Below are 19,996 nucleotides of genomic sequence, written 5' to 3'. Positions count from 1 at the left end.
GCAAATAATATAATGAAAATATAAAGAACTTATTTCCTCGCTCAGGACTAGAATCGGTTCTACACGCAATGAATAGAAAATGATGTAAAATAAAGTTTTGTTTTAGAAATGGGTTAGTCAAGTTGATAACAAAAAACAAGGTACATCATACATAAAATAATAGTAGAACTTTGAAAACCATAATATTTCTTCTTCTGGTAAATATCCTTATTAGATATATTTATTCTTCTAAAACACATAAGTTTTCTATTATTAAATGTGGTTTTACATAAGATACAAAAGGCATAGATAATTATGAGCACAAAAAAACTATAATGTAAGATGATTTAAAAGAGTTTAAACAAAATTAGTTTTAGAGATTGTGTATCTATTATATTGCCATTTAATAAATTTAAGGGTTGACAGCATTATTCAAGTAAATTTGACAAATATAGCCATAATAATTTTAAAAACAATATAAAAATAAATCAGCAAAATTGATGAAGAAAAACGTTTAAAGTTTTGACGAAGAATTCAATTAAGAGAATCCTAAATTATGTCCTTCAGGTCGATATAACATATTTGCTTTGTAAGAGTCACAGTTATACAAAAACATAATTTCATTTAATATTAGTGAGTATAATCACAAAATTGATATTATACTGGATACGTTACACAATGCTGAAAATAATTTTAGCTTTAAATAGAAAAAAATTCCTATCCATCAAGATTTAGCTAATTGTTTTTAAATAACCAGAGTTCAGAGCTTAAAGAAAAACATTCTCTGTACAGTTTACCGTACAACGAGAATCTGTTTTTCGAAAATACTAATCGAATTTGTTAACGAAAGTAGTTCAATTGGGTCGTCAGAAAATTGATCTACTATTCATCTAGTTGTTTAGAAAATATCGAATGTAAGTGATTCAGATTATGCCGACGAAATTGTTATTTTATCTTGTGAATATTTTATCTTAATACTATGACATAATCTTAATTTAAATCAAGATTTCACAACTTTAATATCTCGAGACATGTACACTTTATAAGTCAGCAAGAGTTTATTCAGTCGACAATAACAAACTATGATGTTTGAAGGAAATCATAGACCTACCCATTTCATATGAGCACATTTCATAGACCGATTTCATACTATCAACCAGTGACTCATGATGTCCATAATGTCTTTTTTGTTTTTGTTTTGTTTCAATTGTAGGAACACACTGCAATGGTCTTACCCTTTTGTAAGAAATTTCAAAAGGGTATTTATGCACAGATTAATTTTATGGCTTTAAGTAATTGTTTATTATTGATTATATGAAACAAATGCGCAGTCTACGTGATGTACAAAAAGGTTATAAATGAAAGTTGTAACAACAATATTATTTTAAAAGTAATATTACAAATAGTGATTAGTTTGACATAACATCACAAAAAGGCTAAAATGTATTAAATTTCATTTGACAGTATGTGTATGGTTGACATTCGTCATTACAAGTGACTGAAAACATACATATATATATAGGACTTACATAATAATAATTTATTTCAATATTACATATATTAAATAAAACGGCTGAAATATGTAGACAGACAAACACAGAGCCAGACAAACATAAATATGTGCTCACATTAAAATATTATAAAAGAGATACTTGAGTTCAAAAAAAATTAAATCAATTTAAGTTCATAATAGGGTATTTGACTGGTATTTGGAATCTCAGTTTATTAGATGGTATTTATAGAAACCATAAAAAGTGTTTACTTTTAATTATTTTACCTATTTACTTCAAAGAAAAGCGAATAAAAACACTATGTTTTATATTATATTACAACTCTAGTATGTTATAATATAATGTAAAATATGATTTATATGCGCTCCCACCATTTAATGAAATTTAATTTTTTTGCTACGGAACCGTCAAAAACAGTTGCAGTGGACCAAATGGTAAATCTAGGCCATCAACAGATCCACTTGAACACACACACAAATTTCATCAAAATCGGTGCTTTTGTTTAGGAGGAGTACAGTGACTAACATCTACACACTCTAAATATATAATAGACTTACTATCGAAATCTATTAGTTGATATATTCAATTGTTTATTTCACTACAAACTGAATGAACTTGCCAAAAACTGCTTAAATAATTTTTGTTCAAATTTTAATCTGATACTGGACAATATTAAGCCGAGGTATGTTTTCGAAAGCTAAGCAATTTTACAAGCTTTTATTTAGTTTCACCTGTCCCGTTGCCTGTCTGTAATCAAATATTGTAAGTCAAATTTGATCCACTTCCTGGTTTTCGATTGAGCAAAAATTTTGCATGCACATTTAGTTTAGATGACAATGCATGGTAACGTTGTGGCGTCCTCATTTTCTCATCGAATCCACCATATTTAAAAATTTTAATAAATATATTTTTTATGGGATTATTGTACTAAAAAGTAGAAAATAATAATTTATGAGTCACTCATATCCAACTATTTGTAAAAGTTTGAGGCGTTCAACTTAAAATATCAAAAATGAATCGGAACGCCTCATGTACTCCATATGCCTAATTATTTTTACGATTTTTCATTCTTGAAATTAAGGGCCTCAAGCTTTTACAAATAGTCGGGTATGAGTGACTCATAGATAAAATTATTTTCTACTTTTTAGTACAATAAAGCTTGTCCCTTAAAAAGTATTTGTTTATTAAAATTCTTTATCCAAAGCATTAAATATCAGTTCATTTTTTCCTTAGCAAGTCAATACATAATATTATACGAACCAATATAATATATTATTACATATAAATGTCAATCTTTTGTGTCAATCAAAATATCAATTGTTTAAAAAAAAAAACAACATATAGAAGCGTCGCGTCGTCGTATACATTAGTTTTGAGGGTAGTCAGTCGCACGTACGTGTATGTATGTGGCTTAACTTTTGTTTATACATTGAACATTTTAATGTTGTGTTTGTGTGTGCTCTTTAGTATATTACCCATAATAGTAAAATGCCACTGATATTTGATTTTAAATGACAGATGAGATATGAAAGCTTTTATTATTATTTTCGATACAAAAACAAAACTCGTTGAAAATTATTGATATCCATTCACACAGAACTTTACAACAGAAGAAGTAATACTATCTTAATTGCGTAATTTTCAGAATTATTTGTTCATATATCCTGATTAAAATTACCAATCGACACGACGATCCAAACGTTTTTGGGTTATGAGAGTTGAGGTATCAACAATCTCTCTTGTGATGAAGTGTAAGCTTTATAATTTTTTAACCCCCGAACTAAAAAAAGGGGTTAAGTTTGACCGCTATGTTGTGTGTCTGTGTGTTTGTCTGTCTGTGGCATCGTAGCGCCTGATCTTTTGAAAGATAATTTAACGGAAAGTGTTCTTAACTATGTTTCAAGTGCGAGTTTAGGTTTCTGAATCCGAAAAAACTAAAAACTAGGCGATGATCTTCAAAATCAATTCAGTTTGGAAAAGGCATGATATATAATTTTAATATATAAATAATTACTAAGGAAATGAATGGTCAAATAAACCTGGCTAAATTCATTTCGAAAAGTGAAATGGTAAAATAATTAGGTAATTCAAAACAGTAATTCAAACAAACAAAGTCCACTCAAATATTTCAATTTTAATTAAAATATTTCCAAAAATTGGTCCCAAAAAATGATAGCTCTCTAAGTATCCTTTTCATCTCATCTGATATCCTTGACCATCACTTTGATATTGATTTGAGAAGGAGTGTTTTAAGTTTAAAGTGTTTATATGTGCGTCTATGCGTTTCTCAGTGGCATCGGAGCCCCTAAACGGTCGAACCGACTTGATTGGGGACATTTTATAGCTGAGTTTCAAAAGATCGGTTTACAAGAATTAAATCGCATTTGTCGGGGGGTTTTTTAAATTTTGTAAATTTCGCTTGTTAGCTTTTACAATCATCTTGGAGACATGGTTTTCACTCTGTTGCCATTGCCAGTGGGTATATTTTTTAAGGCCATCCCATAGAACATTTCAGAAAATTATGTTTAACATAGCACGAATAGACATATATATATATATATATATATATATATATATATATATATATATACATATGTACACGTAAGTGTATATTCTATAAATGGTTCATTTATAAACAGGATACGTAACGCCAACTATGTGTCGAAATGTCAAATAGATGGTGTGTGATGGTACTAAAATTTAATAATCGTATTTTTAGGATAGTGATAGATATTTTACATTGAAATGATATTATCAGTGATTTACCAGAAAAAAAACCTTATATTTTAACTTCTCGTTTTTATGTCTGTGAAAAAATCAATCAATCAATGAAAGAGTTATATCTAACTGTAACTGTAACTTACGTTTTCAATACTAGTGTTCTTGCAGAACTGAAACTACAATAGGGCAACCGGGGCAATGCCCATAGATGTCCGGGTTCGGGTGACTCCCTGAGCGAAGGACAAAAACAGAAAAACTTAACGAAAAACTTCTGAACCCTAGCGAGCTCATGGTGACTTATAATGACTACCCGAATATCTCACCCTTCTTTATATAATTCATAAATATCTGGATGAAAAAGACAAATTTTATCACTAAAATAAGAACCGTTTAAAACTCCACATAACTACCAATTTGAATCCCTTGGTACACCAATAGATGTCAGGAACAGTCCTATTTTACATTGTATGTTTCAGTTTTTCATGAAAAGGCGGATAAAACGACATTTCTGATAAATGAAACCTTGTTAGATCGACTTATCGCCCCAAAAAACCCCTACATACTCATTTTCATGAAAATCGTTGGAGCCATTTCCAAGATCGTAAATATATATATACAAGAATTGCTCGTTTAAATATATAAGATTTGGTAATGTAAGGGATGAAACTGCCGTATAATATTATAGCTAAGAATCTACTTTACATGATTGATGATGTTATAATGACTGTTGTTTTAACTTTCAAATTAATATGTAATACAACGTGAAAAATTTGTAAGACAATTCAAATAAATCATTCATAGAAATTTCTATAAATCATTTATAGAAATAAAAATGCCTTGTTTCTTTTTTTTATTGGGAAAGAGATGAGAAACTCAATAGAGAAATAGGACCTGAAACTTAGTTTTGCTCGGTACGCCTTTAACTCTAGTTCCGGTTCTGCTTTCTTGAGACTAATATAATGCAAAACACTAAAAGAAATTCAATAAAAATTTTAAACGTCAACCTGACAAATGAGGTATAAATAATGTTACTTCTCATTTGAATAAAAAAATTCGTTAGCACAACGCGGTTTCAGCTTGGCAAATTTTTCAGATTAAGTGATTTAATAAATAATTAATCTTATTCTAGTGTATCCTCATAATATTTATTGTATAAGTTGTTTTAGAAATTCTACATTTACTATTAAAATCTAGTTTTTCTCATTTATATTTGTCACAGTAAAAATAGTGAAGATTAAAAAGTTTTTCAACGAAGATTAACAACTTAAAACTCTTTTTAACCCATTCTGCTTCACATCTGTTTTGACAATTAAACTAAAAAAATCTACCAATTTATCTTTTATTAGGAATAACTGATGAAGTACAGGCTAATTTTTTTGTAATATTGTAAATACAATATGTAACAAAGCCAAATTTACACTAAATAATAAAAGTTTTATGAAAATGAAATTTCTAAACAAGACAAATAACTTTGGAATATCAATGTCGCCACAAATCCCTTAATATCCTGACATGATCTATTCGTTGTTCGAAGTGTCTATGTACGGGTATTACATTATGTTATTCACTTATGAGATGTTTCTGCTTACGTCGAGGCTATACATAACATCACATGTTTATATAATACACTGGATCATTGATAACAATCTGCATAGCCTATAGGCAGAGTTGCCAGATTCTTTCCTTCTAAATTCGGTAGCTGTGACATTTTTATAGAGAAAATTGCTCCCATGTACGTAGTAACTTTTAATTTAATAACTCTAAATCATATTGAAATATTGAACTAAAAAAAATTTTTTTTATGCATATACCAATGATGCCGTAACTAATTATATCCAAGAGAAAAAGGCAACCAAGATTGAATTAAAATAAATATCAAAAGATAGAGTTTGTTGGAAATTTTTTGTTTACTAAGTGGCGTCACTGGCTTTATTCAGGTGCTTAGATTAATGTATATTCGATTTCATTAAAATCGCACTACTTAAAACATTCTAAGTCTACTCAGCCCAAATTATAAACCAATTCTTAAATCTATTGACATGATAATTTCGCCGAATGATTAATTTTATTTCAATTGGTATTATCGTAAGTATGAATATGAATATATTATTATATACCAGTTTGATTTGAATACGAAAGGTTCAACAAACGAACATACATACATTACATGTTAGTCCAAGAGTCGACCGTAAATTTAGGTCGAGTAGCATGCACGATCTAAGATGGCCTCATAACTGCATCCTTTTTCGGCCTGATTACGACAAGGCAAGGTAGTAAATCTATCAAGTACATTAAAAATTCTATCCAACGCACATATCCAAGTCCGGGTCGCGTATAACTGAAATAGTGTCTCTTTTAACCACACTTCAACGATTTTTCTCGTATTTACGGCCGAGTTTCTGCAAGGCAAGTCAATGGATTTGGTTATTTTTTATATATATTTGCAAGCGGGTCGGTTATACTCACTTAAATTTACGGTCGGCTTTCAATCTATATGAGAAATGTTCATTTTATACACTTGTGTGTACAGAAGTATTAGCAGAAAATGACAGTCTTATAAAACAGAAATAGCGCTTTAGCTTTCTACTTACACTCAATGTTTTACACCAATGCAAAAAGAACAAACATATGATGATGAAGCAAACAACAAGACATAAATGCAATTATTGGTACATATAAATTTATTGTATTCATGTTAAGATGACAGAACTAAGCTACAATAATACAGTACTGAGTACTGTTTTATTTACAGTACATGTTCATTGTACACACGTACCTAACTAATTCTAATAATATGTTGTTTGTTAAATACAATATGATGCTCATTCACTTCTGTTCTATTCTATTCTATTCTATTCTATTCTGTGTGTGAAACAGATATCTTTTGTATTGTTCACCAAAAATTTAGTGATTATTAATGAACGAGTTGAAAGCTCGTTAATAAATTAACAGTAGATAAATGATAAGTATACATATAAACTCGTTGCGCCAGGAAGAGGGTCCCTTGACTCCCATGGCTGGCTTTGGCTTTGGCTTCGTGTCACAGAAAAACCATTACATAAAAAAAACCGCATCTTTCTTGCTTGTAACGAAGCAAAGAGGTAATTTTAGGGGTGTTATTCCCATTGTCAGGGGGTTGTGAAGTGGAGAATGAAGTGTTCAATTAATGTAACTTTATTTTCTAGCATGTCCAAAAATCCATAAGAATACATTAATCAGCCAGTCAGCTTTATCTGGGTCTGTTAAGTATAATATGTAGATAAACACAGAACAGAAAGTTACAGGAATAACACCCTAAATCAGTGAAACGTATGAAAACTATGCGTTAAGGTAGTTCCTCCGCGACCGTCCAGTCAAAAAGTTTTGGACTAATACTATCATTCAGTGCATTAACTGTGCTATGACTATTATACATATACCATATATTATTTTCAAAAGACTGTAGTTCCTCACTACTGTTTCTAGTATACATATAAGCACACACACTATGACATATGCCTTTAACATTAGTCTTCATATCTTTTCCACAAAAATCATCGCTAAAACGAGTTATTTATTTAAGTTTTTTATCGAAACTATATGGTAAATAATTTTTATTTTTATTTATATATTTTCTAAATATAGTATTCTACATTATATTAGTTTTTCATAGAGATGGTGGACGTCATTCATTGGTAAATAAATATAATATTTGTAAATTTGTGTATTTTTATACACTTCTCCCATGTACACGTACAAATTGCGTCACTTTTAATTGCTAATATCTCATGTATGGCATGGTAAATCATCTTCTAATTTTAACAGCAAGTGTATTATGAATTAAATATTTTATATTCTGAGTTTTGAGAAATTCTTGGAATATCACTTTCGTGTAGGTACTACCTTAAATGAGAAAAGTTTCATAATTAAGCTTAGTACATTTTAACATAATATACGAATTACACTTTAGCATACAAGTTTTATAAATAAGTGAAAAAGTGAAGCACTCGAAGTGAAGCACGCAACACCACACTCTAGTCTAACTTTGCAAGTATTTCATTGCTATGGCTGACATTGAAGTGGCAACAGCTGAACAAATTGTATACGAGCCACAAGTAATCACGAGAATATGGAAACAATACCCGCCTGAGACTCGGGTATTAAAAAACCGCGCTTGTTTAGCGAAGACCGACAAGACAAGACGAGGACATCCGAGGCACCACACATATAGCTTCCACATTCTCGTTCTTCATCCTATTTTGTGGGAGTGTGCAGGAGGCTTATGTTACGTTGAATGTTCAGGTAAATGATGTAAGATATGATATATGGTATTTTGTACGTTATCATTTGTTTGTGTCCTATTGACTCCGTGCGTAGTCATGGTAGGGAGAATCACATCGATGTCAGCGCTTCCGGTGGATAATTTTGACCATAAAGAAGGCTGGTTTAACTAACTTTTAATTGATTACTTCCAAATGGTATATCAAATATCAAATTGATTGAAAAATAATAATTAATTAATTAAAATTAGAAATTATGAAAATAAGAGACAAAATTACATAAATCATATTTTTAAAATGTAAATTCTTTTATTTTCAATGTAAGCGTTATGCATATACAATTCATAAATGTATGTGCCCATTCATATAATTATATAAATAAAGTAGTGGTGTGTCGATTCTATGGTAAATGCATGAACAAAACTCATGCACGGAGCGAATAAGAATGTTATTATTATTCTGCATATAATACAAGTACTTGTAGTACACAGAAGATTTGTATTTTGTTTTGTATAACGTTGATGATTATAATTATGTATTTTAATGACAGTATTCATAATTTAATATGTATTGATTACATACATACATACCAACCTACACCATTAAAATTAAGCAGCGTGTTTGCTCAAAAATAGTTTATATATGACATTTCTTTTTTGATTATAGTCGCATCAATGAATGTTTTTACTCGGGTGTCCTCAATAACAGCTCCGATTTCGATGATTTATTTTACAAAATGTTTTCTTTTTGTATATTATTTAAAATCAGAAACATTTCATATGTGGGAAATAATCTGGAGGGGGAATATGCAATGTCGCAGCTGATTTATCGACGCTCAGCCTGAATCGCTAATGATAGAAGTTTGAACTTTAGAGAAGATATTGTTTTTATACTGTAGATGTAACATGAGAAAATATTTTTCGAAATTCATCCCCTTAAAGGGTGAAATAGGGGATGAAAGTTTGTATGAAAATATATTTAAAGCTAAAATTTTGTCATTAAAAATTGATGATTATCGTATGATTGTGATCAACTATTTGATTTCAAAACGATTGAAATTTTGGACTAAGAACTTTTTGTATTTTATAGATTTTCAACTTACCTAACCAATTCCTCGCTTTTTTCGATATTTCAGCACTTTATGCTTTTTTCCAACACTTATATATTGAAAATGATGAGGTAAGGTGAAAAATGACAAGACACAAAAAGTCATATGAACATTTTAAACCAAGTTCCATAAAAATTCATACTGTTCCATAGAATTGCAACCTTAATTGCTTCATTTCCTACAGTAATATAATATACATTATTGCACAAACCTGACATCAGCCAGTGATGCTTTACATAAAAAATATTATGTAATGTATTTTAATCAAGAGAAAAATATTTTAATGTCATTTATGCACAGCTCAATTACAGATATGTAGCTGTAACACATACTTACACGTATACGTGTGTATGGATATTGTATTATTAATAAACCACAAATTCACTCGTTTATCAATGTCACAATCATTATGTACACATTATGTGATCGTTTGAACGCAATGCAAAGTCCTATGATTATCATTTATTCCATTCACCCCCTTACTCTAAATATTGACACTTGTATCGAGGAGTTTGAATCCATCATATGGTTATTAATTACAAGCTGGTGTTAATATTTTTTTAGATATCACTAATGAATGTACGATAGCTTAGCCAGAAATATGAATTATTCATGAGCAAACTATCAAAGATAGTATTTAATAGTATAGCATGTTTGAGCCATGCATTTTTAAAAACTCGGGTAAAAAACAAATATGTTTGTGTTCTATTTCAGGAATGGAAAATAAAACTGTTCAATAATTTTTCAATTTCCTGGTGTATGATTTTTAATTTGTTGATAAAGAATGGCTAGGTATGATTTCTTCATAAAATATAATATAATTTGCTTTATGTACAAGCCATAAAACCTTCCTTGAAATGGTACATAAAAGTATACGACTGGAATATATATAAATGAAATAATGTTTGTGTTTCAGTCAATATACAGATGAAAAAACCGTTAAAATATTAAAGCTCACATTTCTCTGAAATATATCCAATTCTCACCTACAATGAAGAAATGGAACTGACAATGAGTGTGTATCCAGCCGACGACTCTTTACATTTCTGACATATGCTCGAGTTTTGAGACACCAAGAGATGAGGAAATTAACTCATCCGTCAATATTTTGTCGTAGGTCAAAATATTGACGGATCCGTCAATATTTTGACGTAGGTATGATTTGTATTTTTATAAATTTTCACTTATTGAAATTAGAAATTGTGGGGAAAAATCAAGGTATCTTATCCCTATATATTATAAATGGGAAAGTAAGGATGTTTGTTTGTTTGTTTGTCTGTTTTTTACGCTTTCACACATTCGTCAATACTCTAATTGTAGTCGTCTCTGTTCATGAAATGATGGATCTTTGATGAACTCATAATTAAATTAAAATTTTGTTAAAATAAACTATAAGATTGTCTAATTATTTTAGATAGTTTTTTATTACACTTTCTAGATTTTTTGATATAGAAATATCCAATTGAAAAGGATAATCTTTATGATTCATCATTTTTTCAGCCAAGTTTCAGCGACATAATAATAATAATAAGCCCAATGATCTAGGAATTTTTGGTGATGTTTAGAAACTTTGTTAATCAAAAAATATATTTATAAAGTTTTTTTGAAATCCCTAGTATTATTCAATCCTTGCATATCTCCTTAACATATCTTAACATCTCTAATTTTAAAAAACATGCTTTTCTCTTAAAATTTAACTCTTGCAAAACTTAAATTTAGGTTTCAAGTCATATAAGGACGTTGTAAATCGGACAAACAAGTGATTTATATATTTGATATACTGGCTAAATGACTGAAATATATTCCTGCATCACATAATATAACAAATACAAAGTATAATATTTAACAAGGAAATTGATGTCTTCCCTATTAACAGGGTGTAAAATATATATTCACTATACAAATCTTGTTCACAAACTTAACATTATAGTCTAAATATTAATTCTGTATTATACAAATTGGTTGAAATTAATGTACCGTTAAAACAAAAAGGTTCTCACTTTCATATCTATAAACATGAAACATTGTAGTCTTTGACGAACATTTCTTGATAATTTTTTAATTAAGGATGTACGAGCGCCAGGACGAGTTTCACATAAAATACCAAGAAATTGACCGCCCTCTCTTGTTATCCCCGTAACATAAGCGTTAACCTTATGTTCATATTTTAAGAGGGTTCGATGGTCATGTTCTTATTTCAAGGTTCGTGGGTTCTATACTCTATGCAACTTTTTTTATGAAGGAAGGTCCATAAAAAAATTATAATATCTCTCACATTATTAAATGTTTAAACTTCTTCAGGACTTTTATACCATCTCTTAAAAGATGAGCAACATATATTATCAATATTGGACTATTGACCTGTACCGCGAAAAGCTGACGCCATGGTACTTAAACTTACTTTTACTTAAACTAAAATATAGGAGCATTTTTTTCAACATTACTCCAGGTGAGTCATTTCACCCGAAAAATTTAAGCATGGGCTTGTAGTCTATAATACTGGTGAATAAAATATTGAAGAAAATAAAACGATCGTTTTACAGCTCACGGACAATATTATTGAATCAATATCGATGTTGATAAATTTATTGATCACCTGAGAAATATAGTGAAACAAGAATATTGATATATAATAATACTGCAAACTTGTTTTAGACTTTATATCAAGTCAATTTAGCGCTTTAAGCTTAGCCTGACTATAATCAAAGAGAATATGTATTTTCTTTTGTGTTGTTCCACTGAAATATTTCGGTTGCACATTTATTGGATGCATACACTTAAGCTTGGATTATCGATGCGTATTTACCAAGTAAAACATAGATGTCCGTTCTCGATCGCTTAGGGTAAATTCCACAAGCTACTCCGATTTTGTTTCTGTATCAGTCCGTGTAGCCAAAACTAAAAATTATACTTAACAAATTTACAAAATATTGTTTTTGAGCTTTGACAATTTAGATAAAATATCCTGTAGGTACCTTGTATGAGTAGAATAGGATGATATGCAGAAATTTTTTGACAAATAGGAATAAATTGTTTTTCTGTTGACGAAGAATGGCACAATTTTCTTTGTTTAGTTAGAAATAAATTCGTACACATGCCAACTAGTAGGTAGTGTTGTTGTTGTTGTTGTTAACATTTCCCATTATAATGTTTGCTTGATAGATTTCATTACATTGTTTGTTAAAATTTTGTTATATGTTGAAAGAACATTTTTGTTGACTGTTTTATTGTTGAAGGTATGTTTTAAATAAATATCAAACTTATTGTTTTGAAATATGTATTTCGGACGTGGTAGAAGATAGATACTAAAATAGAATTTCACAAAGCTAAAATCTCTGTGTCAACTTTCTATCTTTTTCATATCAGTTCAAATAAAAGGATCCTGCACAATTGGGCATATTATAAGAATTTGTATATCATGTAAATATGAAATATATCAAGGTATGCTAAGTTTAGCCCTATACTAAGTATACTAAGTTTGCAACGATTAAAAATATTGATGCTACGAAGCAAATTTTGGTATAGGAATTTTTAAAATCAACTATTTAAAAACTCAAATTCGGTCAGCAAAGTTTATTGCTAAAAAGCTAAAGTAGACCTGGACAGGACACATTTTACGATCAAAAACCGATTGATGGGCAAACCGAATTATATTCTGGACACCAAGAATGAACAGTAGAAATTGTGGGGGACAACGTAAGAGATGGTCGGATGAGTTTAGAAACTACCGTGGAGAAACGCTTTTGACATTCTGCCCTTATTGTGATTATATTCACATTTGTGAAAGGACAGGCCGCTGCCCATTTATTGGCATGAAGGATTATTATTAGTAATTAGTCCATTTCTGGTCGCCTGTCCGTGTACACGATAACTCAATCGTGCCACTACCCTGAGCATACCGCCGACGGAATTGGTTACGCCTTAGCTAATAGGGCGAAATATGGTGTTAGCTATAAAATAATAACAAATCCGATTTCTATTTTCTTCAGGAGAATAAAAAAAAATAAATAAAACAAGTAAATTGGAATATTTTTATCTTTTTTTGACATTTTCTTTATTTTTTTCACTTAACAATTTTTGTGTGTATTATTTTTCATAGAAAAATATGAAAATAAATATATATTTATTTTCATATTCCTTTTTATTTAATAAAATATGTTTAAAAAATAACAACCGAAAATAAAAAGGCTATATCTAATTTAACATAAAAAATATATTTTTGTGCGTCGACATAAAAATATGAACTTTTATACATATATGTGTTGTGTGTGGGTAGGGGGTGAGAAAAGAAACGAAATTTGTAAGCAGAAAAAAAAAACGAAATGAAAGATAAAAATATTTTTATGTCTATTAAATAAACATAAAATGGAAAAAAATTTTCTTTTTGGAAATTTTTAACCTCTACGTTCGAAATAATAGAGAGATTTCCGTATGAAAAATCGATTTTCTACAGTTTAATCATTGTTTTCCCGGCTTGAAATTGTATCAGCATAATAGTCTGAAGTTATTTATCATTTAATCGGTAAAAGTAAAGTTATTATAAAATATCTTAAAAAGTTCTCAACGATTTTTTACGATAAAATAATTTTTTTTTAAATTTATAGATATTATTTTCTACTTTTTAGTTCAGTTAGTTACAAAAGCGATTTATAATTTTTTTGAATATATTATTTATTTAGTTTTTTAGACTATTATTTATTTATCAAAAATACAGTATAAATATGGTGGGAGCGCAAATAAATGTACCTACATATTTTCAAACTTGAAAGTAGTTATTCCTGAAAATGGTGGCCAGGAAAATCAAATAAACTTTTAAAATTATTGTATAGTTATTTGTCTCTGGTACAAAATTTTTCTATAATACACAAGCCTAATTTTAAACATTTCACCAATTCATGTTTTCGATGTATTTCTTTGAAATCACAATTGTGAAAAAGCTTTTATTACATGAGAGAATTCTATTTCAGCATGTTAATTTAAAAAAAAAAGTTTTATCTAGTTAATTTTCTTTTAATTAAGTGTCCGCTCCTAGAAGATAGAGGTTGTGTGATGTTCATATGGCAATTTTATATTTTCAACACATCATTTCTTGTGTAAACATTCTCACTGTGGATGTTTATCAAATTTTCTGAATGTATACGCTAGTTATAAAAAATTTTCAGTAACTATGAGAACGATGGATATGTTATTGTACAAATGCGATGAATATATTTCAATATAATTTAATAACACACACATTTGTTTAATAGGAAGTTCATTCAAATGTAAATCTTTAATTTTAGAAGCGATAATGTATAAATTTGATTTTTCTTCTCAATATATGTATGTAAGTATACGTGGGGGAAAAACAAGTTATAATAAGGTATTTAGTTATTTAAGAATGTATGAGCACGGTAGTGGGGGCACAAAAAAATATTTTCAATTTGGACGGTGAATAATGTTATAAAAATATAAGACGAAAAGTAACAAGTGAAAACAAACAATTGATTGAGTTAATTGTTGAAATACCATGCATAGTCAGTGTTGATTTCTTGATCACATTACACATACAAACATGTGACACATACATAACTGATAATCAAGTATAGTACATATTATAAAATTTCCACCTAATTGGCGCCCTCACGGGTAAACAGTGATGTTTACGAAAAAATGTTTCAAACAAAAGTTGTTTAATAATTGATAAGAAACATTTCTTACATTTAAACTTTTGTTCTATCTCTAACGGTTTACAAGATAGGTCCTACGGACTCAAGACCCAATTGACCTATGATGCTCATTTACGAACTTGACCTTACTTTTTACGTCCTGAGTACGCTGTAAAAATTTCAGCTTGATATCTTTTTTCGTTTTTGAGCTATCGTGTCCACTAACTGGACTAATTAGGTGATTTTATGAACACCTATGACAAAATTTTTTTCCTAGTATCATTATTTTTAAGCGTTACAAACTTGGGACTAAACTTAATATACTATGTATATTTCATATGCATGGTATAAAAATTGTGTTTAATTATTAATCTTTCGATAGTTCGAAAACCGAGGCAGGCATCGAAAAACAATTTTGAGCCTTTAAATCAAATATTGTTGTCATACTCATGTATTATTCAGCTTTGCACAAAGCTAAAAATTACAATAGGTGAAAATGTCTCATAAATGAATAACGTAAACGTATAATACTGACAAGGAAATACAATTTTCTGTTCTTTAAAAATAGAGAATAAAAATTTTTCCATTTCGATTGCTACTTTCAGCAAGATTGAAAATTTTAATATGAGACAAAATCTTAGAAAATCAAAGTGACTATAATATAAAGTAATTATTGTTTTAAGAAGTTTGAAATAGGTTTTAATCAAGTATTTTCATCAAAAACCATAAATCACTTTTTTAACAGTATAGGTAATTGAAGTGTAATGAGTAAAATTAGCTTATACGTTATTATTCAACATGAATAACAACCCCTAAAAAATAATTAGGTACCTATCAATGTTTTTATGCATGAGCTCGTTACTTGTTTAAGGGCTAAGCACATTTTGTTAATTGATGATATTAATAAAGTTATTTTATAATAATTATATTGTAAGGGGTGACCAAATTATCGATTTCCTATATTTTCAACTCTGTAGAATACAGTGAATACTTTTGTTTGCTTCAAACATTAAATGTTAGTTTTAATCATTCCATTTACGATATGAACTATGCAACTAACACTCAATGCTCAAATTATACACTTGTAAGGAGAATAATTTGAGCGTTGACTGTTACTTCTACAGGAATAAAAATTATGTAAAAACCACTCTTACAGGAAGATTATGATCAACGTGATCGTCCTAGTAAGCGAACAAGTATCAGAACACGTTTGAGCATAAACCTGCAACGATGGAGCACTCAAAAAATAACATTGGTTAGAGCCGAAATAACGCCCCAAAATTTGCGAAAATTCATAGAATATTGCTTCCAATAAACTTCCGCAAAGGGTCCAGATTCGTCCATTTGGCTGACATTATTTTTCATTCTAAATAGAGTATACTTAATATTCGATTAATAAAAATATAAATAAGATAATATTAACTTTTGTGTTTTTTAAAGTAAGAAAACTCAATTTGGATCACGTCTACTTCGCTGGACGATTCCAACCTTCTTCAAACATAATTAATTATTAAATTATGGTTAAAAATATATAATCATTTTTAATGTAGTATATAGAATTTAGATACATGGAATATACTGATTCTGTGTACATTTCACAGTAACGTCTATTCCTTTACTGTTTTCCTCCTCGCAAACACGCTTTCATCTTATTATTCTCCTTATTCTTAAAAAGGCCTTTGCTCTTATAGCTAGCTCACTCTCTTATGGGCAATTTCAATTTAAATTTCAAGAAATTTATTGAGAGTAAATTTTGTTACATCTTACAAATTCGCTCATATGTTGACAACAAAAAATCGTACGGCCGTGAACTACCCAAATTGGAGATGAAAAATTGGAACTGTTGATAGAGTTCTTGCGTCTAAACAAATACTGAACTTTTCTCCCTCCTAAAAATTTAATTTCCGTTTACTAAGAAAATACTTCGAGATAAAGAGTATATTAGAGTAACGCATTTTCAAATTCACTCCTTCATCGTTAAAATGATTCATCAAAAAAAAGGTCCGCGTTTTTTTTTTGTTTAGTGTATTTACAAATGCATCCATCTCAATAAACCAGTTCAAAAAGCAAATAATATAAACTAAAGTGTAGACATATAAAATTATTTATTATTTTATAGATAAAATATCGGAAGATAATATTTCGTAATTCAATTACGATAAAAAAAATACCTTATTATATAAAATGTTATAGGTATGAAAATTAAAATGATATTATTATAGACTAGAGCTTTTACAGTTCGAATAATAACTTAAACATAATAAAGTTCATTGAGTTGAAACAATCATAATGTTTTATCATTAAAATGTTATATTATTTAAACGATAACTAATATTTACAATTCATTATAACCAACCTAACTGTCATTAGCAGTCATCAGATTTTATCTATTGATTAATTTATATTATTTTATCTAATGTGAGCATTCTAGTGTTCAAAAATTATATCTTCGGTGAATTAATATTAAATTTTATTCTACAGAATGGCGCCTAATTGGTTACAGATATGGTTATAAAAAATATTGATACCTACTATGAGCTTTCATGATCATTGGACTCATAAATCATCATTTATAAACAATTTTCTAATTTGGTTTGAGAAATTATTATGATTGATTGGTGTAAGTGTCTTTGGAAAATACCAACACCAAAAATACATTCCTAGCTGTACCCCGCGAATTTTACAAAAGATAAACCCCGATAAAAAAGTTCAGGACTTTTAAATGACTGAACTGATTTTAATGTAACTGTTTTTTAATATGCACATCATGCCCTTTCATTTGGCACCAAACTTGGGTATATTTGAAAATATTCGATCATTCATCCCTATTTTCATCCCTCCCCACCATCCTCTTGCGTCGGAATAAGAGGTTTGTAATGGATATACACACCATGCTCTTTTATTTGAACCCCCCCCCCCCATTTAACGAATTGATAGAACCAGAGAACATTATAAATCAACGAATTATAATAAATATCATAATATTTTCATAACTGTATACCCACTCATGCCCCATTCTGTATTGATTTAATTTTATTCAAATTCAATCATTATTATTTTGCGATGACATCGCATTTATTCCATTTACTTAGGTGCTAATAAATATTAGGTACAGGTGTTTTATTGGTATATTTTACAATTTAGTCAAAGTTTCAGAATCAGCGACCTGAAAAATCTCTTACAGCATTTTTTTCTTTTGTATTTTTTATAACATTTATATAATTTTGAACAGTTATGAGTAACAGATATAAAATCAGCTTTATTGAACTAATTTTATATAATTACAGTTTCTGGTTACCACTGTAAGCGGCAAATTATTAATCTATTTTTTGACAGCCACAATTATCTATCTGTTACCTCCAAACGATTCTAACAGATGGCGATATCTGTTGACCGGATTAAGTAAGTGTTCAATAGATGGCGCTATGTTAAAAATACAAACGTTTCATATAAGATAACCACCACGTTTTGCTGAGGCTAAGGTATAACAAACATATTTTTTAACAGAACAAAATACAGTGAAATTCAATTTTTCTTACTTTTTCGATTTTTTTAGACTGAAGTATATGGATTATAGATTTTTACAAATGGCATTTATGTAAAAAAGAATGGTGTTTTTCATGACTGATGTCCTCCTACTGTTCCCCTTGAATAGTTTACTACAATGTAACATATAACAAGAACCTAAGCCACATCAACACGTGGCCGGGTCTACTAGTAGTATACTAAAACTAAAAGCGTTTAAGTATTGATCTCATAAACTAAAAAATATCTTATAAAAACATTTTGATTGGCTGATTTTTTTGTGGTTGATTTTTAAAATAAATGAAATAGTAAAATAAATGACATTTTTATTATAAAAAAAAAAAGAAATTCTCGTAAAACAAACTTCTTAAACCATTATTTTCTGTAATATTTAAGTAAATAATATTGTGTGTGGTTGTGAAAAACGAACGGAATGTATTTTTATGACATAATAATGAAGAAGCTAAATTTTACAGCTATTTATATTTATCGAAGTACCTTAAACTTAACGTAACATAAAAGCATACTAAAGTAAACAAAATATTATTATTATTTTTCCTCTTTTTGGATAAAAAGAAAAAAAAAAACCTTTAACAATTTTTTTTATGAAACAACTCACGTAGGCATTTGCTCCCGTGTTTACATAGTTTTATGTGAAAAGTTTCAATCTTTGGGCTCATAAAGCACCACACAGAAAACACAGTTGTGAAATGAATAAAAACAAAAAAGGAAACTTTTCCAATAGATTGTTTTTGAACACGAAAACATAATTTTAGATTTTCATAAATTTTTATAATTCCTGAAAATGTTGTTATTTGAAAAAAAAAATTGTTATAAGTTTCACTTACTTTATATAATTTAGATGCATATGGCTTCTAAAAAGCTTTATAAAAAACAATAAATACGAAAAAGCTGACATGACGAAAAATATAGTTAAGCGTATAAATATAAATATAAATATAAATGTAAGGGACAGGACATAAGGGTTTATAAACATATTTAAAATAATTTAAAAAATAATAAAAATTTAATACGAACATTTTTTACCTTTTTTGCATTTCTTTTGTATTGTTTTTGACTTATCACATAATTGTGGGTCACCTTTTTTTAATGTTAATGTCCGTGATCGCATATTTGTACTGAGATCACATTCAGACCATGCTCCTTTTGTATATTTACAGGCCTCTGTAACATAATAAAAAAAAACAAATGATTTTAATTATGTGAATAAGTAAAAAATATTTA

At 28.9% G+C, this 19,996-nt stretch overlaps 1 protein-coding gene across 6 annotated transcripts in view; it reads right to left on the bottom strand.

Annotated features, from left to right (window-relative positions):
- LOC123294994 overlaps positions 1-19,996 on the bottom strand; it is a 203,696-nt gene that overhangs the window by 37,587 nt on the left and 146,113 nt on the right. For 4 of the 6 annotated variants that reach the window (XM_044876183.1, XM_044876185.1, XM_044876186.1 and 1 more), the window contains exon 3: positions 19,790-19,936. In XM_044876183.1, coding sequence (XP_044732118.1) covers positions 19,790-19,936 — 147 coding nt within the window. The remainder of the gene's footprint in view (positions 1-19,789; positions 19,937-19,996) is intronic. The other 2 variants (XM_044876184.1, XM_044876188.1) reach the window with 1 other exon arrangement.

Source organism: Chrysoperla carnea, chromosome 3, assembly GCF_905475395.1.
Source record: "Chrysoperla carnea chromosome 3, inChrCarn1.1, whole genome shotgun sequence".
Lineage (NCBI taxonomy): Eukaryota > Metazoa > Arthropoda > Insecta > Neuroptera > Chrysopidae > Chrysoperla > Chrysoperla carnea.
Note: the sequence above shows the minus strand (reverse complement) of the source record. Positions and strands in the feature narration are given on the sequence as shown.